The sequence below is a fragment of the Zootoca vivipara genome, chromosome 5 (assembly GCF_965207765.1).
Source record: "Zootoca vivipara chromosome 5, rZooViv2.hap1.1, whole genome shotgun sequence".
NCBI classification, from domain to species: Eukaryota; Metazoa; Chordata; class Lepidosauria; order Squamata; family Lacertidae; genus Zootoca; species Zootoca vivipara.
The window spans coordinates 80975359-80998861 of NC_142588.1; the positions used below are offsets into that span (position 1 = coordinate 80975359).

The following is a 23503-nucleotide window of genomic DNA, read 5'->3' on the forward strand; positions in this document are numbered from 1 at the left end:
ATATATATATATATATATATATATATATATATATATATTCCATCTCTTATGCCTGAAATGCTCTTTGGCAAGTTTGCAATAAGGCAGCTAGCTGACAGGGTCTTGGCGTTCCTGAGCGACCTTGCCAGTGCTGAGCTAAGTGTAACTTCCTAGTGGTTGATGTTGTTTTTTAAAAAATATGATGGTGACAGTTCCCAGGTTATATACAATGGGTTCTGAGGCATTGGAATGAAGGAAAAGTGTGTGTGTGTGTGTGTGTGTGAGAGAGAGAGAGAGAGAGAGAGAGAGAGAGAGAGAGAGAGAGAGAGAGAGAGAGAGAGAAAGAGAAAGAGAGAAAGAAAGAAAGAAAGAAAGAAAGAAAGAAAGAAAGAAAGAAATAGACTTCCCCATAGTGCCTCAGAAACCATCAAAAAGAACTTGGGAACCATTATTATTATTATTATTATTATTATTATTATTATTAGTGAACTAGCAACCTAAGGAGGTGAATTTCTACACCTGTCTGGGCACACAAAAATGTGCTATTTTTGGCTGCTATTTTTATTTGCTTAGACAGATTTGCTGTTCTCTGAACAGGGGTTTTGAAGTCCCTGCTGCTCCAAGAATAAGCTCCAAAACAGTCTTCTGTCAAAGCTGGAGAAAAACCAAAACATTTAGGTACCTAAGGGGACGAAGTATAAACGGTGTCACCTCCCTATGGTTGTAAAGTGTAATGATTATAAGAGAAATTGCATGCACAAAAGTACTTCTTCATACCAAGAATAATTTGAACATAGGGAATTTACTTCCTTAAGACAGGGCAATGGCCACTGGCTCAGTTGTCTTTAAAATTGGGTTAGATAAATTATTAAGTCTTTTAGTGGCTATTGGCCATTATAGCTCTGTGGGATCTCCTTGTTCGTAGGTAGCATGCCAGCTAAATACTTGTTCCTGGAGATCGACAGAAGAACGGGGCTTTTGATTGTACACCACTTCCAAGAAACTTCTAGTTGGCCTCTGTAGGAAGGAAGGAAGGCTATGAACTACAGAGATGAACCTTTCATCTGATTTTGCAAGCCTCGTGGTCTTAATTACCTATTTCTAAATAATCTTACAGCCTGCATTTCTGATCCAATCCAAAATTCTCAGGGTAGTTCACAGTGATCCATAAAACCAACTTGTTAAGACCAACTAAATCCATAAGCCTTAAAAAATACAAGCGAATGAATCCAATGTAGCAGGAGGAAAAAGTCTAAAATGGTGCAGTGCGGTAGAGTAGCTGACTGGATGTGGGAGACCGGAATTCAAGCCCCCACTTGGCCATGAAGCCTACTGGGTGACCTTCGGCCTGAGACTTTCTCTCAGCCTAAAATAACCTCACAGGGTTGTTGTGGGTGTAAAAGAAGAGTCATGTACCCCATCTTGAGATCTGTGGAGGAAAGGTGGGATGTAAAGGCAATAAAAGATATTGCTGGGGAATCAAAGTCTCAGTGAAATGAAGAGTCCTCCATTTTGCCTCCTGAAGCTATGGATGACCCTCGTGGTCCCTTCCAGCTCTACAATTCTATGGAGCGGACCACGAGGGTCATCCATAGCTTCAGGAGGCAAAATGGAGGACTTTTCATTTCACCAATGGGGACGCAGATTGCGCTGTGGTCTAAACCACTGAGCATCTTTGGCTTGCCGATCAGAAGGTAGGCGGTTCGAATCCCTGCGATGGGGTGAGCTCCCGTTGCTCTGTCCTAGTTCCTGCCAACCTAGCAGTTCAAAAGCACACCAGTGCAAGCAGATAAATAGGTATTGCTGCGACGGGAAGGTAATTGGTGTTTCTATACGCTCTGGTTTCCGTCACAGTGTCCCATTGCTCCAGAAGCGGTTTAGTCATGCTGGTCGCATGACCTGAAAAGCTGTCTGGGGACAAATGGCATCTCCCTCAGCCTGAAAGTGAGATGAGCACCACAACCCCATAGTCACCTTTGACTGGACTTAACCGTCCCGGGGTCCTTTACCTTTTTACCTTTTACAACTCTATGACTGGATAAGGGTGGGTGAATAAAACTGCTTCAAAGGTACAGTAACTTGAGTAAGGAATCTTAGAATGTATAAATATAAGACCTTCCAAAAATCATGATCATTACCTGGAACAAGCACAGAAATGGATAGAACTTGCATATTCAACACCAGCTGAGGCTCTGCCTCTGCCTATATACACTAAAAGGGCAGATTTAATTTCAGTCATAGAGTGCAGCAGCAGAACGATGTCATCAGGAAGCCACAGGGACATCTGTCTTAGTTGTGAAGAGCTTCATGCTTTAATCAGCAAATGCAAAATTAGCATATTTATGCTTTAAATGCTTGAATTATTTTCCCCATTGTTTAAAAGTAAGCTTATAGTGTGAGATAAAGAGAATGGCTGGAAATGATTCAGGACTCAGCTAGACTGGTAGGGGAAAAGCAATTTATATGCGTTGTATGTGCAATATAAGGGACCCAGGTGGCGCTGTGGTTAAACCACTGAGCCTAGGGCTTGCTGATCAGAAGGTCGGCGGTTCGATTCCCTGTGACGGGGTGAGCTCCCGTTGCTTGGTCCCAGCTCCTGCCAACCTAGCAGTTCGAAAACACGTCAAAATGCAAGTAGATAAATAGGAACCGCTACAGCGGGAAGGTAAACGGCGTTTCCATGTGCTGCTCTGGTTTGCCAGAAGCGGCTTTGTCATGCTGGCCACATGACCTGGAAGCTATACGCCGGCTCCCTCGGCCAATAATGCGAGATGAGCGCGCAACCCCCGAGTCGGTCACGACTGGACCTAATGGTCAGGGGTCCCTTTACCTTTACCTTTACATGTGCAATATAACATTGTGCCGGGGAGCGGGTGGCGCTGTGGTCTAAACCACCAAGCCTCTTGGGTTTACCGATCAGAAGAGCGGGGATTTGAATCTGCATGACGGGGTGAGCTCCCGTTGCTCTGTCTCAGTTCCTGCCAACCTAGCAGTTCAAAAGCACACCAGTGCAAGTAGATAAATACGTGCGGTACCTTTGTGGCAGGATGGTAAACAGAGTTTCCATGCACTATGGTTTCCATCACAGTGTTCCGTTGCGCCAGAAGCGGTTTAATCATGCTGGCCACATGACCCAGAAAGCTGTTTGTGGACAAACGCCGGCTCCCTCGGCCTGAAGCGAGATGAGCACCACAACCCCATAGTCACCTTTGACTGGACTTAACCATCCAGGAGTCATTTACCTTTTATTTACCTTTTATAACACTGTGCCACCAGGTGGCGACATGGAGCCCCATTTTCCCTCTACAGTACCTGTTTTCCCTGTTTAAATTTACAGTGCTTTAAACCAGGGGTGGCCAACTCCCAAGAGACTGCAAACTACACACAGAGTTAAAAACTGGCAGTGATCTATCCCCTTTTTTGGGGTTCAGGTCAAAGTTGTTGAGCTTTTTTTTAGGAGGGAGGGAGGCCCATTGGGGTGCTAAGAGGAAGGCATGCTTGGCAAACCCTCACCATGATCAACTCTTGCCCGGAAACCCTTGTCCCCACTGTGGAAGGATGTGTGGATCCAGTCACTTACGGACTCACTGTTAAGACCGTGTTCATGGAAGACAATCTTACTCAGCTACGAGTGATAGCTAAAGAAGAAGAAGAATTAGTCTAACAGTAGTAAACACTCTGTGAACTGGTGGGCAGGTGCCCAGGTTTCACACAGTGGGGTGGGGTTTGCTTTCCTCCAAAGCAAAATTAGCTAACTGTCCCATCTCCTAACTGCCAGTTCCCCCAGTGATTTCTGTTTTTGCGTGTCAGGATGAAATCACTGAGGGCTGACTATTGGGCAGATACCACCCAGTCTTCATTCTCAGAAAACCAGAAAGCTTGAGATCTGGTTACCTGAAGAAACATCTGCCTCTGTGCTGGGGTCATGGGTGTAGGCTCCTCCTCTGAGTGCCTCAGGTGAAGCAGGCAGGGATGCAAGAAAGGGCATTTTCAGTGGTGGTGCCCATTTATGCATCTAGTTCTAGGGGAGGACTTCAGTCTTCCAAATTTCAGTGGTGCCCTGTGCAAGGCCAAATTTTTGTGCCCCCTGCCTCTCGTCTTCTGTTCATAGTTGTTGAAATATACTCGGAGTCGAGAGTGAATTTCATGCTCTTTATTCAGCTCATAGTCATCAAGGAGAAGGAGAGAAGAATGCCCTTTCCCCCAAACCATCTGCTTATATACATTATTTACACAATGGGCTTTTCGTGATTGGCTACTTCAGGGCTAAACCTGTGGGCCAATCAGTTTGTGGATTGACTTCTGCCAGCAGCCTGATTGGCTGCTCCTGCAGGCCAATCAGGTTGCGGATTCACTTCCACCTGGAGTTGGATTGGGTGGCTCCTGCAGACCAATCAGACTGCTGATTCTGGATCCTATTGTTCTATGATTCAGCTCAGTACATAACAGTTGTGATGTCTTTTGACACCCCCTAAGCTCAGCACTCAGTGCAGTAGCCCTAAATCTTCCTCCGCCAGCTCCCAAGGAAGCCTCCCCTGGTACCGTCTTTGCTATCATTCTGATGTCCGGTGATTGCCTTTTTATTCTCCCAGGCTTTTAGAAGTCCAGAGTCTTATATTGTTTTATATGTTTTTGGGATCCATCTGTCTCAGGAGACAGGGTTCCTAAGGATTTCACTGTTAGCTTGTCATGGCAAACCACCCTAGTAACCATTTCAGAAGCTGTAAGTCAATCTAATGACCACATTTGAATTAAATATTTTAAATGGCTGCAAGTGCTTTAAAAGGAGGAAGGGTGCCTACCTTCATCTCTCTTCCAATTTATATCTTACCCAGCAGGAGCCAATGATTCTAGGCTGAGAGGAACAGAAATTTCCTGCCCAAAGTCTGGAAGCTATATTTATCTAATACCCGCTAACACCTTATTCTGCTACCCCCCAAATTTACTACCTCTACACTTCCCAAATTGCACTAATCTAGAGTAGCCCCAGGTGTAGGCAATAAAGGATAATGGAGTCCACTTTAGTTGATATAAGATACACTCAACGTACAAGAAAATGTCCCCTAATGACTTAGGTTAAAATCCTCTGAATTCAGTAGATTATGCCAGGCATAGGCAAACTTGGCCCTCCAGATGTTTTGGGACTACAACTCCCATAATCCCTAGCTAATAGGACCAGTGGTCAGGGATGATGGGAGTTGTAGTCCCAAAACATCTGGAGGGCCAAGTTTGCCTATGCCTAGATTATATGTTTTAGTGAACCTCCATCGATAGGATCAGGCTACAAGCCCTCAAGATTTTTGGTGTAAACCAGACTGACATATCCCTTTCCCTCATAAGTGCTAACTTGAAAAGATTCTTGACAGCTTGTTGTTTACCTTGAGATACTGCAAAACATCTGCAAACTTTTCAGTGTGTTATGTCAGTCTTACACCCCCAGACATAACACAGCTCTGCTGAAATCATCTCACGGGGGAATCTCTCAACCTGTCAGTCCAGGGTTTGTATCAATGAGGGGCAGTTCATTGTGAACCCCTGTTCAGAGACTAAGCAGCCCCCCAAATCTCTAATGCAGTAGTAGGACTTGTGAGATGTTTGGCATCAGAATATTATGATCTTTGTAACAACTGAATATGCACATCATTTGGAGAGTCTGTGACTTTCATTTTTTATTGTTAATATTGTTTCCTTCCTTTTGAAGTGAGGTTTTTATGTTTTAAGAAGAAAGCACTCTCAATTTAGGGGAGATTAAACAACCCCTTTATTATTTGTATGCAGTTATATTGGGTGCAGAAAGAAGACCATTACTGAGATTCCTCCATTAAAACACAATACGCCAAAATTTGGAAAGCTTTCCTGCTTCCCCCCACCCCCTTATTAGGAAAATGGAATGTCTGTTTTCCACCTTGACTAATCTTGAGCGCCCCATCAGTGGGAAATTTGCTGAAAAATCTGTTGACACAACCAAGAGTCCCGTTGCTTAAAAAATGCATAACTTTGCCCAGATTATTCCTAATATTTTGGATCATTTTATTCCTCAATACTTGAAGGCAACCTCTTCATTGCCATCTGTTAATTAACAGGGCCAAAGTTCATCTTGTATGATTGTCATAACGCAATGTCTGTAATTATGACAGGCAGGATGCATTCTGCAGAGTGTGCGATCTTCTGCTGTTTACGTAGAAACTCGCTACAAGCTGAGTTAAAGGCAGAACAAACCATTCTTGATGAGGCCTGGGAACCTGCACAGAATAGAAATTAACTTCTCCTTCCATGCCGTGTCTCGGAGTCAGCACCCAGAAACCAGCCTCCTGGGTCATAGCTTTTCCTCTTAATGGATCGCATATGCCAGATATTTAGATGGTAATGCATACATTAGGTAAAGGGACCCCTGACCATTAGGTCCAGTCGTGACCAACTCTGGGGTTGTGACACTCATTTCACGTTATTGGCTGAGGGAACCGGCGTACAGCTTCCAGGTCATGTGGCCAGCATGACAAAGCCGCTTCTGGTGAACCAGAGCAGCGCACGGAAACGCCGTTTACCTTCCCACTCTAGTGGTACCTATTTATCTACTTGCACTTTGAGGTGCTTTCGAACTGATAGGTTGCCATGAGCAGGGACCGAGCAACGAGAGCTCACCCCATCGTGGGGATTCGAACCGCCGACCTTCTGATTGGCAAGCCCTAGGCTCTGTGGTTTAACCCACAGCGCCACCCGCGTCCCAATGCATACATTACATACATTACACAGAGCATATGTATTGAAGGACTGTCAGGGGGCAAGTTCGCCAAGTTTGATTTATGAGTTTATAATCTAAATACTACAAGGAGAAGTAAAATAGGAGAAAAGGAGCTTGGTAACATTCCCCATCACTCCATAATGGGTTTGCTCTGTTTCCACGATCAGAGGCAGTAATTCTTCTGAATAACAGTTCCTAGAAGCTACAGGAGGTCCTGCTTGCCCATTTTATGCAGCCATCAGGTTGGCCCCTGTGAGAACAGGATGCTGGATTAGATGGGACACTGGCCTGATCCAGCGGGCTCCTCTTAAGTTCTTATGTTTGAATGTATGGGTCGGTGCCTTTATTTTAATTATTTTTATTTATTAAATTTGTACACTGCCCTATACCCGCAGATCTCGGGGCAGTTCACAGCATAAAATCACAATATAAAAACCACAAAACGCATAATAAAAATAAAAACAACAACAAACCAATAACACACACACCCCTTCCGCAACACATTTTTAAAAGGGCATTGGATGTCAATCAGCCCAAAGGTCTGGTTAAAGAGGAATGTTTTTGCCTGGTGCCTAATTGTGTATAATGAAGGCACCGGGTGAATTTCCCTGGGGAGAGCATTCCACAAGCAGGGAGTCACTGCAGAAAAGGCCTGTTCTCATGTTGCCTGTTCTCATGAGGAGACACACAAAGAAGGGCCTCAGAAGGTGATCTTAGGGTCTGGAGAGGTTCATATGGCGAGAGGCGGCCCTAAGCCTTTAAAGACTTTGTAGGTCAAAACCAGCACTTTGAATTGGGCCCAGAGACTTATTGGTAGCCAGTGCAGTCAGACCAGGATCAGTGTAATATGCTCAAACAGTCTCGCCCCGGTGAGCAACCTGGCCACTGAATTCTGCACTAGCTGAAGTTTCCAAACCGTCTTCAGAGGCAGCCCCACGTATAATGCATTACAGCAATCTAACCTCGAGGTTACCAGAGCATAGACAACAGTAGTTAAGCTACCCCTGTGCACCAAATCGATGAGGTCTGAATTTCAAGAAAGTATATATAGAGCAGGCAGGTACGAATAAGTAGTGGCATTGAAACTCATTATGTAGTAGTTTCAAAACCTCGGGGTGTTTTGCCTTGTGAGATAGTTTACTATTATTCTCATTTCATAGAGATAATAGGTTGCCCACGGTTGCAGAATGAGCCCAAGGCAGAGCTGGGACTTGTCAAAATCCCCTTATCAGAGTCCAGTTCTGCTATATACTGGCACACAGCAGATTTCATTGAGGAACAAAAGTACCTAGGGAGTAATAATGAATAAAGGTTTATTTCTGTTTTTGTTCAAATGAATTGTTTGCCTTACAGCCCTTGAAAGAAAATGATGGTGGCCATGCCTCTGAGAGTGGGAGATATTTCTCACCTCTCCCCTAGGAAAATGTTAAATGGCTTTATGGCACTGCTGAAATAGGTAGTTGAGCCTCAAAGCCAACCAGATAATTTATTTTTCACCCTACTACAGCAAATAGTGAGGTAAATAAGAGATGTGGACAGTGGAGCTATTATTACTTCTTCCTCAGCTTGCTAAATACTCAATAAATGATGTGTGGAAAATGATTTGGGTTTTTTTTAAGTGTAGCATCATAGATGTACTGTCCTCCACAGATGAAAAATTCAATGACCTGATTTGCAGTTCACAGTAAGCCAAACCTGGAGAGGATCTCACAACTGCATTTCTCCTGCTGCACTGTGCTAAGGCACTCCAAGGTTTGGTTTAGTGTGTCACCCAAACCCAAGCTCGCTCTCTAGACTAGCCATGCTTTGTAACCAAGAATAAACCTTGGTTACAGCTTGTGGTTGGACACAGGTGGCTCTGTAGTCTAAACCACTGAGCCTCTTGGGCTTGCCGATCAGAAGGTCGGCGGTTCGAATCCCTGCGACGGGGTGAGCTCCCGTTGCTCAGTCCCAGCTCATGCCAACCTAGCCGTTCAAAAGCACGTCAAAGCGCAAGTAGATAAATAGGTACCGCTACAGCGGGAAGGTAAACGGCATTTCCGTGTGCTGCTCTGGTTCGCCAGAAGCGGCTTTGTCATGCTGGCCACATGACCTGGAAGCTGTACGCCGGCTCCCTCGGCCAATAATGCGAGATGAGCACTGCAACCCCCAAGTCGGTCACGACTGGACCTAATGGTCAGGGGTCCCTTTACCTTTACAGCTTGTGGTTAGTCTTCACAGCCAAGAGCCTGGGTTGGAATGACATGCTAAGACCAGCAGCTCAGCATGGTAGCCAGGGATGAATGAAACATCTGCAAGCTCAGATCCAGGAGTCTACACTATCCCGCCAAGCCATCATTTGGCTTGACATGTTGCGTGACTCAAACCAATCTTATCCCTCTGTTGTGGAAGGCAAAGCTGAAACAAGCTTACCATTGTATGTGTGGTCTATGAAGTGAAACATGTGGTTGTGGGGCAGAGAATTCACCTACTGATGCCCCCTGAAGCAAATTTTGTATAATTGTCTTCACGTAACTTAAGTTTGGGGCTTTGGTGATTTAAGCAAAATTGGTTGCTTGCAGAGAAACTCTTCGACTGATGCTATGTCATAATGATCACGTACTCAAAATGTCTGTTAACTGTGAGTTGCACATGCGACTCTGGTGGAATCTAGACACATGTTAAAAACGTTTTGAAAAATATATTGGATTTGCCATAGCTCACCATCGCCATCTAATGTCACATTTGTATAATGCACTTTACAACGCACTTAGAAATGTTTTATTTGCAGCTGTATAGCTGAGTGCTCTGTGTAACGTGAATAGAGGAAGCTCATATTTGGCTGAGCACTGAAAGGAATATCTATGAGGCCGTATCCCTTTCAAGCACTGACTATTGGACTTACTGACTGGGCTTGATGGGATTTGTAGTCTAAGAGCATCTGGGCGGGGGGACTGTGCAACTGTAGAATTTGGAAAGATTACACATGATTGAATAGTCCTCCATGTTGCAAAAAAATAAAAATGTTCTACATACCGGTAGTAAAGAAAAGTTTAAGTGAGAGGAGTTCCAGTTTTGCCTAGCCTTTACCCTAATATTCTAGAGTTGTACATAGGAACAATTATTTGCATGGGAAGGAGTCAGCCATGCAGTTCTCCTACCAGGAATGATTTTAGCCATCTCCACCTGCTGTTTGCATATAGTAGGCATTCACGCTGCTGCCAAAACACACACAACAGCCCTATTACACCATGTTTCTTCACCTATAAAATGGGTTTAATAATATTCAATTACACACCACTCTGAGCTGTCACAATATTTAATTGGATAATGTTTGTGGAGCACTGTGCTAATAAGATACACCGTATAAATGTTAAGTATTATTATCGCAAAAGGTCACCGAAGAGAAGGAAACAAACCACCTATTAACAACCACCATAAATAAACCATATCCAAGTCAAACAAGACGCTGTCTCTGCACTTTTAAATAAAAATAAAAATAAAAGGTTGGGGCATCGCACAGATTCATAAGCAGATTGTGTAATGACAATGTTCTCTCTTCATGCTTTGCAAGCTAAACCTTCCAGGGCAAATAATTTGATGGTTTCAGGCCAGCCACTGTTTCCCTGATGGATTATTAGTGTATTGATGTCGAACAAAAGGGATTAATTCAGTAGTGTTATGCGGGGGGGGGGGCACCTCAAGGCAGGAACCAACAGCGTGTTGGGCTCTTCTTCAGGGCGATGCTCTCTTTTCCATTCTCTCCCTTTCTAATTTCACGAAGATAAGAGTGGACAGAAAGTCCACTCATCATGATACAATTTATATATGCTCAGTGATCCCTGGATTGTCCATGTGCCTGGTATAATTAAGGACATTGTTGATCCAGAACATTCAATTCAAGACATTTGAACTGCTTAAGCTGGTTGAATTGCTCTTTGATTTGTTGTTTCTCAGATTTTATTATATTGGGTGGCAAAATAATCCTGCTAGTGCATTTTAGAGTAGGCAGCACTTTGACATTACATTCCAACAGGTCTCTCTCCAATTGTGATAATTGTTATACATTTTTCTAATTCACTCTTGTGTGTTTGTGAATGGCTTCTGAGTTGCTGGGGTTGTTGTTGTTTTTTAAGAAAATGACACTGTGCTTATAGAATTAATGATCCCACTAATCTATTATGTGCACAATATAATATTAACTCGTCAATTCTTAAATTTTCCTTACAGACCTGAAACGCCCTCCGTTCAACATGCTTCTCCTTGGCCTCCTGTCTCTGCTTGTTTTGCAAAGCAAAGGCTTCAGCACCAGTTTTCCTGATGAAACCATTGCGGAGTTTTCTGTGAATGTTTACAATCAGCTGAGAGCTGCGGGGGAAGATGAAAACATTATTTTCTCTCCACTGGGAATATCAATCGCCATGGGAATGGTGGAACTCGGAGCTCATGGGTCCACCCTTAAGGAAATCAGACACGCCATGGGATATGAAGGTTTGAAAAACGGTAATGAGTGTTCAACAAAGCATCAAGCAACAATTCTTTGATTATTATTTGTCCAGTCAATACATTAAAGCAACAGCTTAACACTCACCTGGGACTAAATTCCATTGAACTCAGCAGGTATTAACATCTTAGCAGACACACACAGGGTGGTCCTGCATAACAACCGAGGAAGTATGAGTGCCACATTTTCTTCTTCTTAATAAATGGCTCTTTCACATAATTCTAGACAGGATTGATCACCTGTGTTGATGGAAGGGAACTGTAATATTTCTACAAGGTCTCATCTGCTTGAAGGAAAGAATGGGGGCCCTTAATATGTATTATTAAAGAGAAAATGATGAGTTGGTATATTAATACCTCGGCTTTCAATAATAAAAATGCCCAAGGCAGCTGACAATAAAATTTTCAATAAAAATAATACATAAAAATCAGATAAGAGCTGATAAAAAATAAATTAATTTTTTTATGCATATTGAATGAAAAGCTGCTTGAAGGAAGATATTACATTTTTATTTTTTCGATCAGGGAGGCTTCTTGGGGAACACCTCATTCCATTACAGCATCATGCTGATTGGCTGATGTATATGGTGTCACAAATCAACACACACACAATTCCGGAAGTTGCTCTGCATTCCTTTTTAAACAAATCATTTTTAAAAAAATTATAAATAATTGCTATTTTTATTTATTTTATTAACTCAATTTATATCCTGCTTACAAGCCTAACAGCCACTTTCTGAACTAGAGGCAAGCCTCTGTACCATCTTCAAGGGCAACCCCACAAACAGTGCATTGCAGAAGTCCAGATGGGAGGTCACCACAGCATGGACAGCTGAGGCCAGGCTATTCTGATCCAGAAACTGCAATTGTGATGAATCATTCTAATTATTATTTTATTTTACTTTTGCATACATTTTTACCCCATCCACCTGGCTGGGTTTCCCCAGCCACTCCGGGCAGCTTCCAACAAAAATACATTAAAACATACATTAAAACATTCTAAGCTAGGCATAAGCACACAGGAGCCACTTGAGACTCGAGGGACAAGTTGAAATCTAGGAGTACTCCCGGCCTATGAACTTATTCCTTCAAGCGGAGTTCAGCCACTCCCGGAACAAGTTGTACACCTGATTCCAGGACTCAAAAACCTCCTGCCCACCTCTCTTTACATTTTGTAAGGGTTTAGCACCAGTTTATTTGCCCCACTCATCCTTCATTGCCTCCAGATGTTGGTCCAACACTTTCATAGCCTCTCATGATTCATACGGCATAGTGAAGAGAAAGCTGTGTGCCATCAGCATACTGTTGTGTTTCAAATCCATGTATAATAGCTTCATCAGTTTCATATAGGAGATATAATGGACCTATGTTGGAGCCCAAAGCCCAAAGGCTATGGAGCTAGCAGCAATCTCCTAGTACTTCTTTCTGGTAGTGACCCTGCAGGTAGCAGCAGAACCACTGTAACAGAGAACTCCAACCTCCCTAAGTCGCTCCAGAAGAATACCATAGTCAGAGGTATCAAAAACCACTTAGAGACCAAGGAGAACCAACAGGGTCTGACTCCCTTCCTCTCTCTCCTGAAAAAGGTCATAAATCAGGGCAACCCCTAAGGCTGTTTTGGTGCCAAATACGGGCCTTAAACCAAACTGGAATGTCTCTAGGTAACAAGGGGATGAACAAACACATAAAATATGCCTGCTACATTGTTTTAAAATGGAAAAGATGAGTGCCATGCAATGATCAGAAAGGTAGACCAACGTTCAGTTGGCTGGCATGTATATGTCACATTCAGATGCTAAAGAATTCATTGCTAGTCTTCTTTTATAGATTATTTAACTAATTTAGTTATGCATTTTTAAGCACACTTCACAGAAAAGATTCAAGGGTTGTTTACTCATGCATATGATTAAAGCAACAGTATTACATAACAAAACCAGTTAAGACTATAATCAGTTCCCATTATAAACATTCACCCACTTCACCAAAAATTCAGCATTCAGTCCACGTGCAACGGAGTTAAAATTACGAACAGCATTAGCTTAATCAAAGGCCGGATTAAGGTGTATCTTCACAGTCTGCTTAAAACTCTGTGGAGTGGGAGCCAAGCATACCTTTAGGGCAGAGGAGGGAACCTTGTGTTCTTGGATTGCAATAAAATGTTGATCTGGACCTGGTAGCATATGGTAGCTGTTGCAGTTAGTGCAAGGCTGGTCACTCTCAATCCTGTGCGCTGTTTTCTGAACATGCTGCAGCTTTCAGTCTCCCTTCAGAGGTGCATTACAGAATTTAAATGTGAGGTTACCACATAATGGGCCACTGTGGCTAACTGCTAACCTGATCCTTCAGTCTTCACCCTTTTTATTGTATCTGAGACATGGGGATAAGGTTCCCCCCTCCTCAAGAATTTGGTCCCTTGCTCTGTGTGATTCCATGCCTCTTCATGGAAGAACAGAGGTATCTGGGGTCCCCCGGAGCAGATTTGGGGGCACCCGGGGATAGCAGAGGAGGAATAAGTTGTGTGGCATGAGTGGAAGTCTGTGTGTAGGGTGTTGGATACAACCCAAAATGTATACTGCACCCCGATTCCCCTATTTTTTCACGGTCACCGCAGTATCTACAATCCTCACTTTTTCAACAATTTTATGTGAGGGTAAAGACAACTGCCAGCCCCACTGCCTTGCAATGAGCTTGGGCCTCGCACTAAATTCCTTATGTGTCCTGTCTGCAGGCCTGTTTGTACCCTCAGCTCTTTTAAACCATCCCTGCTGACAGAACCAAATTTGATTTTTATTTTCCTGCAAACCTTGCAGCGCTGAACTAAAGGGGTGAAGGAATTTAAAAATAAGTCCCGTTCTCATTTTGGAGGCAAGGTGACAGTCTGTCATCATTTTCTAAACGTGGCAACATTTGCAGCACGCTGAGATGGTTAATTTGTCTGTGCAAATGGTATGCGCTAATCCTATGTAAACATTGTTAGTGCGGCTTTTGGGGAAATCTTGAAGGAGCTCTATGGGAATCTTTAGAATAGCAGAGGAAATTTTAAACAGCTGGCCCAACAGTGTAAATATTTAACAAAAGTGGTTGGGAACCTCCCATTAAAAGTTGGAAACATATGGGCACATAATGCTGGTTTATAAAATAGTTGATTGTCAACTGATGAATGCTGTTCTCTGCTGAAGGGCTGCCTTGCACTCTAGTTCATTGCCTTGGTTATGATTTATTTATTTTTTTCAAAAAGGGAATGATGTGCAAGCAGGGAACTTGCAAGAGGAAAGGTGAGGGTGGAATTGAAAGAACAAACGGATTGCACATGAAAATGGCTGCAAAGAAGTTTTTGTTCCCCTGCCATAATATTAGGAATTCGGGTCACCCAGTGGAATTGGTTGGCAGTAGACTCAGGACAAAAATACCTTGAGCAATGCATAATTTAACTTGTGAAATTCACTGTCACGGGCCCTCAGCTTACATCTCTGTAAAGGGGGATTAGACATATAGTGGTACCTCTGCTTATGAATAACTCTACTTATGAATGTTTCTACTTATGAACGGAGCTCCGTCCGCCATCTTGGATGCGGTTTAGATAGGATTTTTTCTACTTACGAATTTTTAGATAGGGTTGCTTCGACTTACGAATTTTTTCTCCCAATGCATTCCTATGGGATTCGACTTACAATTTTTTTCTACTTACGAATGTGCATTTGGAACGCATTAAATTCCTAAGTAGAGGTACCACTGTATTCTTGGAGATAGATCTGTCAATAGCTGGGGCTTGTAGTTGAGAAAATCTGGAGGGTTAAAGGTTTCCCAAACTTGCTCTGTGGTAAGAGGGGGCTGCCCATTATTTTCCATGTATGCAAAGCATGACATAATAGGTATACATATTGAACACTTCTTGGCATTAATGGAGAATTCTCCATTTAAATGTAGCTTTGGCTGCTCATGAGGACCCTTGAATCGTTTTGGGCGGCTGCCCCTGCTTCTAATGTTTTATTAGTCCCAAGTCTTTTTGAAGAAGAGTCAGGCCACCCTATATACCATTTTGCAGTGACCTCCTCTGTCGAAAGCGAAAATATCACTCTGATTTTCCAGTGGGAAGACAATGGGATTCTTTAAGCCCTCAATATATTTACTTAACTCTGACAGAAATATTTCCTATCTCGCACCTTACTTCCAGGTGAAGAATTTTCCTTCTTGAAGGACCTTTCTGACATGGCAAGCGCTGAAGACAGCCAGTATGTGATGAAGCTTGTCAATTCCCTCTATATGCAGAATGGGTTTCATGTCAATGACAAATTTTTGCAGCTGATGAAGACGTACTTCAAGGCTGAAGTGGAAGATGTGGATTTCAGTCAAAACATAGCAGTCGCCAGCCACATCAATAGATGGGTGGAGAATCACACAAATAGTACGTTCCTATATTTTTACATTCCTCCTTACTGTCAACAGTTGTCATTTTATGCTCATTGGGATGCTGTTGAATGTCTTAAAATGGCTCATTGCTAAAGTTGTCAATCGCACCAAATGTCTTGTGTTTCTTTCTTTGGAGAGAGCTTAAAAATACACTCAGCCCAGGGGCTGCAATCCTTTCAGGGAAACCTTCCGGAAGCTATATGCCACTGGTTTGAAAGCCTTTGGGTTCCCCACCCCCACCCCCTTTAAAGCATTTTACATCTTGGTCCCAAAAATTCCCATCATTTTTCAGAAACACTGGGATGAACTGCCCTGCAGTGGTGCCATTATATTGTAGTTCTGAAGCATGGTGACCAGGCCATTCTGAACCCACTTCCGGGCATGGCACCTTGGAAGATCAGCCTCTCAGAATTGTAGAGTTGGAAGGGACCACAAGAGTCATCTAGTCCAACCCCCTGCAATGCAGGAATCTTTTGCCCATTGTGGGGCTTGAGCCCACAACCCTGAAATTGAGTCTCACGGTCTATTGACTTGAGCTCTCCGGTCTGTTAAACTGATGTAGTTAGTGGTTGCAGATCTCTTATCTCCATATAAATGTTTGGTTCTAAATTACCCCCGCTAGTGAATGGCTTGGCGGACTTGCTTCTACCATGCAGGCAAAGCCACAGTGTACACTCAGCCCCAGTTGCGCTCCAGAATGCGCACGGCTGTTCGGATCGGTGACTCTGTACCCGAGTGTCTCTGATGCACGCAGCTTATTTTATCCCAGATAAAACACAGAGACCCCCGTCTGTAGTGATCTGTGGGATTTCCACACGTCCCCTCGATTCATCACTGTCGGCGCAGAAATCCAAAGCCGAAATTATCATACCGAAAATCAAGCAAGCCGTTCCCAGTTGGCAGCACCAGGTAGCAGACAATGCCTTCTGATTGGAGTGATTTATTTAGGAATGTGGGCACAGCAGCTGCTAGGCTTGGCTAACAAGCCTCTCCTGACTCGAACAGATGTAAGACATCTCTTCCTTTCCTTGAGTAAATGTCAGCGGGGTGGCTGCTGAGATGCGTTCCCCGTTTTATTACTCGCTTATTACTCTCGAAGCCTGTGGGATGTTGCCGAGGTAAAAGCAAGCAGAAATAGTAGCATGAGGAAAGTTTGAAGTTGATAGGGTTGCTCTCTGGATCCTGTGTCAATTTTGTACCGAAAAGTATTTGCAGATGGGAGGTTGTCAACAGAACAATCCCTTTAAGGTAGGAGGATGCTGACTTAAGTTTCAGAAGCCCTGAGCCAGGAGTGCTTGCTTTGGTGTTGTATATTCGTGTTAGTGTATTGGATGGGAGGGAGGGGGGAACCACTTTCAGGAATCACATTTCCATCACGGCAGCCTTCCGACAGTCACATGCAGGTGGGCGGGGCCAGAGCCAAAAAGCAGGCAAATTAACCAATGGAAACAAGACCTTTGTTCAAGTAGGCTAGTTTCTACACACATCTCCCTCAGTGTCCTACCGCCAGCCCCAGCCCAGCAGACAAGAGGCATTAATCAGAGTTTAAGGGCACATTCCAGCCAGGCACAAGCAGCATACAAAGTGGGGGGTCTATTATTTATTTATTTAAGGCATTTCTATATCAGTTGTTTGCATTTGTAAGCAGCGTGCAATAAGAGCAATCTGCAGAAAATGGGGACAATTGGGGGGGCGGGGAGAGAGAGAAGTGTCATAAAACCAAACGTTGCCTTATTAATGCTTGCCGGAACAGGAGAGTCTTAGTCTGTGCCTGGAGTTCAGCAAGGAGGGTGCCTGTCTAGTCTCCCTTGTGGGAGGGAGTTCCACAAGCTTTGCAATGACTGCACAGGACATTGAGGGGTGTGGCCTGCAGAGAGGAGGTGTGGTTACTTGAGAGTCCACCTTACCACTTATATACACCCAGTAGGTCACTGTGGCATGCAGGAGAGTTTCTCCTGCAAATTCCATAGAACTGAGCCCACTCCAAAGTAATTTGGAGCAGGGCTTTCAGCCTGGCTGTGTTCAGTGGAATAGCATTCCTATCGAGGTAAGACAAGCACCCACTATCTTTGCTTTCTGGAAACAATTTAAAATACTTCCCCCACCAACAAGCTTTTCCATCTGGAAAGAATGGGTCATTATTAAGGTTGTTTTACGTTTTTTTCAAACTCAGCCTGTTGTTTTCTGTTTTGTTTTTCACTGTTTTTTATGGGCACCGCCTTGATCTAACATACCAGCTGGTTAAATGTTGTAAGACAATTTTAATGCTTCAACACTATTTTAGACTATTGTATATTGAATTTGTTGTGCAGGTTGATCTGCCTGCAGTGGAGCCTAAGTTCTTCTCCGACCAAACACTGGACAGTTAAATGTGGGAATATGGAAATGAGTTGCTTTGAGATTTTTTGTTTTCTTTCCACGGTGCTGGTTTTTTGGGGTGGGTGTTTGCAGTTTTGATATAAATGTTCAATTAGGCATTCTGATCGATGTGCTCCTTCTCTCCCCTTTCAACCGACAGACATGATCAAAGATTTTGTGTCGGCCAGGGATTTCGGCGCTCTCACTCACTTGGCCCTCGTCAATGCAATCTACTTTAAGGGAAATTGGAAGTCTCAGTTCAGGCCAGAAAACACAAGAACCTTCTCCTTCACTAAAGATGATGAAAGTGAAGTGCAAATTCCAATGATGTATCAGCAGGGAGAATTTTATTACGGTGAGCAATATCGTACATGTTTTCTTTCTAGCAGAAAAGATTAATTTTCTAGGTATACACTATCACCCTTTTTCAGCACTTCATGCCAATTCACACCTGCTAATAACATCTCCTGCACAATTGCGAACTAGATGAAAATGAAATCACATTGTTTTCACCGGGGCCTCAGAAATGTAAGCTTCCAAAGGAGCCTTCCATGATTATTGTGTCAACTGCAATGTTTTCATTGGTGTATCTGTATGGAAGATGTGAATACTGGGGGACGTGGGTGGCACTGTGGTCTCTAAACTACTGAGGCTCTTGGGCTTGCCGATCTGAAGGTTGGCGGTTCGAATGCCTGCGACGGGGTGAGCTCCCGTTACTCTGCCCCAGCTCCTGCCAATCTAGCAGGTCGAAAGCACGGCAGTGCAAGTAGATAAATAGGTACTGCTGCGGCGGGAAGGTAAAGGGCTTTTCTGTGCGCTCTCGTTTCTGTCACGGTGTTCCGTTGCACCAGAAGCAGTTTAGTCATGCTGGCCACATGACCCGGAAAGCTGTCTGTGGACAAATGGCAGCTCCCTCAGCCTGAAAGCGAGATGAGCGCTGCAACCCCATAGTCGCCTTTGACTGGACTTAACCGTCCAGAGGTCTTTTACCTTTTACCTTTACCTTCCAGGGTTCTTTTAAGGATTGCATCGAGACAGGGGCATCTTTCCACAGGGCCTGCAAGACGGAGCTGTTCCCCCAGGCCTTTGGTCAGAGTTCAGTCTGACTCCCCCCCCCCCCTTTCATAAGAACTTGCATGAAAGCAGCCTCCCAATTTTTCTCTCAGGCTCATATAAGTTCAGCACAAACAGTTGGGCCTGGTGAACATTTAAGTTCCCGAACCCTAATCTGCGGATTGCCATCTGATTTGATTTTATTCTGATCCTGATCTGATTTTAGGATGTATTTTAACAGGGCCGTCTTAAGCAGGTCGGGCGCCCTGGCGCCGTGGTGCGCAGATCGCTCCGGCACCCCCGCCCCGCCCGGTTTCTTCCCGTGGCTGGTGGTTTCCGCGCGGCTTTGCCGCGCAGCGCCCTCCTGCCAACCTGGCGCCCTGGCGCCCCACGCCACCCAGCCTACCCCAAGAGCCGGCCCTGTATTTTAATTGATTGCCTGATTTTATGTTAATGTGTTATACATTTGATGTTAGCCACTCTGGGTCTGGTTTTGGCCGGGTAGGGCGGGGTATAAATACAAATTATTATTATTATTATTATTATTATTATTATTATTATTATTATTATTATTATTCTGCCGCCCAAGGCGAAACAGGAAAATGCTGCCGTGACACCTCACACCAGTAAATCCTCCCTGATCTGTAGCAATGGTGATGGCGTTTTCCAGTGATATTTCTCAAGACTTCAGCAGTTTCTAGCAAAATCTCAAGAGATTTCAGTGAGATCTTGACAGAAATGCACCACATTGCTAGTGCCAGGGCACAGCAGGCTTCCACTGCCGAAGGCAGCGGCTTCATCCTGCATCATGTATGCTGCTGACCCTGTATCTAGACCAGAAATTTCCAAACTGTGACCTGAGCTTTGTTCACAATTCTACGGCATGTCTGTGGATTTGTGATTGAAGATGGAAGGTGGCACACCCAATGCATATTGATTTTTAATTGCATTTTTATTGCTTCTTTTCTTTCATTGTATTTTATTATAATATACTGTATAAGAAAAAAAAGGGAGGAAACAATAAAAATACAATTAAAAATAATACAGTGGTGTCCTACAATCGCTACAACAGTCAGGAAAAAATATTAAGTGGTGTCCCAAAACCCTCGGTAATTTTCAAGTGGTCTGTGAGGGGAGAAAGTTTGGGAACCACGGATTTAGATAATGCACACAAAGTGCTTTCGACACATGAAAGTGGTATACAAATGTTATTCTTATTACTATAATCTGTATCCTGCTCATGATCGAAGGAACTTATGTAGGTAATTCCAGGCAGCTCCTCATGCAGCTGCTGGACAGAACGATAACCTGTTTGGTTTTGGAGATGAAATAACAGGTTATATTTTCACACCACTTTCTGGGGTCCGTACTGTAATGCACAGAAGAAAGTTTCTGGATCTCGTCTCTGAGCTAGAATATGTGGGCAGCGTCCAGGCCTAATACAAATCATGTCTGAATCAAAATCTGCCAACAAACCATGGCCTGGTTTGCAAACAACGGTTTACTCTAACTGTGGATTTGCTGTTATGTCTGAATTCACAGTCCATTGAGAAACAACAGTTGGGCCATTGATCTGCCCCAAGAAGCTGCTGCTGTGAAGTTGAGTACATGGGAAACAAAAGCTGGCAAGCAGCTCCAGAAACCATGACTTGTTTGCTGTACATCTGGATGCTCAATCCATGATGTGCATTAATAAGTATGATTAGCACAATGTGTTTCACCTTATGTTTGACTGATACGTCTAAACCATACATAACAGAGGTTCTTTTGTTAGTTATGCCCAAAAGTTAAAGAAGTGTTAAAAATATGATAGCACAGCATTTTCATTTTTGCTACATTCACAGGGCAGTGTATTTTGTTTTCACATCTTTTCCCTGTTAAGTTCTCCATCATATCTGGTCATTCATATGACATAAAAGCTATTTTTGGCACTATAGTGGAATTTAGCACAAGCTTAGCACTCATATTCGTGTTATTTGCTTCCAGAAAAAAGAAAATCTGTATGCAAATAAGATGAAAATGAGTGCTGAACCTGGGCTATAGTCCACTGTAGTTCCGGAAGTTGATTTTATATAATGTGAAAGTTCAAATATAATGTGGAAATCAACTCATTACCAAGCTTAAAACCATGGAGCCACCTGGGATGAATAAAGACATCGGATTATGCATGAATAAAGACATCTCATTATGCATGATCAAGCTTTCGTTAGCGCCTCAGCCCTTGCTTTTCCCTCCCAGGACTAATTGCAGCCATCAGCAGCCATTAACAGCCATCCACAGGTTTACCACTCCCATCAGCCCATCACCCATTCCCACCCACCCCCACCACCCTCTGTATATATATAAGGGTCTGACACTTCTGTTTCAAGTGTATCTGAAGAAGTGTGCATGCACACGAAAGCTCATACCAAAATAAAAACTTAGTTGGTCTTTAAGGTGCTACTGAAGGAAATTTTTTATTTTGTGGAAATCAACAGTTAGGGAAATTTCATGAAAATGGAATAAACATCCATGTGAATGCAGCCTTTGTATTTTTTTCCCCACGAAAAAGGGGGAAGTACCCGCCCCCCAAAAAGAAACAAACAACGAAGAGGATAAACCCACCAATCCTTTTTATTAAAAAAATTTTTTAAAGATAGCATTTATTACAATACAACATAAGACTAAAGGGAAAAAAACATTAAGATACATTCATATGTAAGTAATATTATTATAATTATATATAATTATAATAATTATAATAATTATAATAATTATTATAATTGGAGGCAGTGGAAGACAGGAGTGCCTGGCGTGCTATGGTCCATGGGGTCACGAAGAGTCGGACACGACTAAACGACTAAACAACAACAACAATATTACCCACCAATCCTATGCCAGGAACAGTGTGTGTGTGTGTGTGTACCCATCTAAAGGTGAAATAATTGATATTGAAAATGTGAAAAGACAATCAAGCGGTTTTAACGGCTGGTCATAATTTGCCCCAAGGCCTGTTCTCAGCTGGAGACCATCCTATGAATTTCAGTACAGGTAAGTGGAAATGATCTCCGAAAACCCAACCGGGCTGTTTTTCGTTTTTCTTTTAGGGGAGTTCAGTGACGGCTCCAATGAAGCCGGGGGCATCTATCAAGTTCTGGAAATCCCCTACGAAGGAGATGAGTTCAGCATGATGATTGTTCTTTCCAGGCAAGAAGTCCCCCTAGCCACACTGGAACCTCTGGTCAAGGCCCAGCTGATTGAGGAATGGGCAAGCTCCGTAAAGAAGCAGAAGGTGGAAGTCTATCTACCCAGGTGAGAATGCTTTTCCAGCTCCTGGCAGGGTGGAAGGGAGAGCCAGTTTGGCTTAGTGGGTGGCACATAGAGCTGGGTGATATATAGGTACAGCGTCCAAAATCCGTGTGAAGTCCATAGTTTCATAATTTTGACCTGGCAATGTACGGTTGGAAGGACTCACTGGAAGGACAGATCCTGAAGCTGAGGCTCCAATACTTTGGCCACCTCATGAGAAGAGAAGACTCCCTGGAAAAGACCCTGATGTTGGGAAAGATGGAGGGCACTACCCTGTTTCTCATATTTTAAGACATACCCATAAAATAAGCCATAGCAGGATTTTTAAGCATTCAAGGAATATAAGCCATACCCCAAAAATAAGACATAGTGATAGGCGCAGCAGCAATGCCGACCGTGGCAGGAGGAGGAGGAAAAAAATAAGACATCCCTTGAAAATAAGCCATAGTGTGTGTTTTTTTTGAGGAAAAAATAAATATAAGACATGTCTTATAATATGAGAAACACGGTAGGAGAAGGGGACGACAGAGGACGAGATGGTTGGACAGTGCTCTCGAAGCTACGAACATGAGTTTGACCAAACTGCGGGAGGCAGTGGAAGACAGGAGTGCCTGGCGTGCTATGGTCCGTGGGGTCACGAAGAGTCGGACACGACTAAACGACTAAACAACAATATACGGTATCTTGAATCGCAGTGTGGGAAAAACCGTGAAGCCAGCCAATGCTTCTCTCGATTCCTGCAGCTCCTCTGCCGGCTGAGATCTCCCCTGCCTCCTGCAGTGGGCAGCGAATCACAAGAGCAGGCACCGGCAAAAATCACGATGCAGGAAATACTACCACAAAGCCAGCCAATGCCTCTACATAGCTCCGTCCTTATTTCAGTCATTGTGATATATCGGTATATTGCAATAAAATAAAAAAATTCCTTCAGTAGCACCTTAAAGACCAACTAAGTTTTTATTTTGGTATGAGCTTTCGTGTGCATGCACACTTCTTCAGATACAGTGAAATGGAAGTTTCCAGGCACTTATGTAGAGAAGGGGTGGGGAGGGGTGGGGATGGGAAGCGAATCCATTTCACTGTATCTGAAGAAGTGTGCATGCACACGAAAGCTCATACCAAAATAAAAACTTAGTTGGTCTTTAAGGTGCTACTGAAGGAATTTTTTTATTTTACTTCGATCCAGACCAA

At 43.5% G+C, this 23503-nt stretch overlaps 1 protein-coding gene across 3 annotated transcripts in view; it reads left to right on the forward strand.

Moving 5' to 3' along the window:
• SERPINI1 (serpin family I member 1) overlaps positions 1-23503 on the forward strand; it is an 86456-nt gene that overhangs the window by 37073 nt on the left and 25880 nt on the right. For all 3 annotated transcript variants that reach the window (XM_088669172.1, XM_088669171.1, XM_035132373.3), the window contains 4 exons: positions 10931-11203; positions 15378-15608; positions 18132-18326; positions 22111-22315. In XM_088669172.1, the coding sequence (XP_088525298.1) occupies positions 10954-11203; positions 15378-15608; positions 18132-18326; positions 22111-22315 (881 nt within the window). In that variant the 5' untranslated portion in view covers positions 10931-10953. The remainder of the gene's footprint in view (positions 1-10930; positions 11204-15377; positions 15609-18131; positions 18327-22110; positions 22316-23503) is intronic.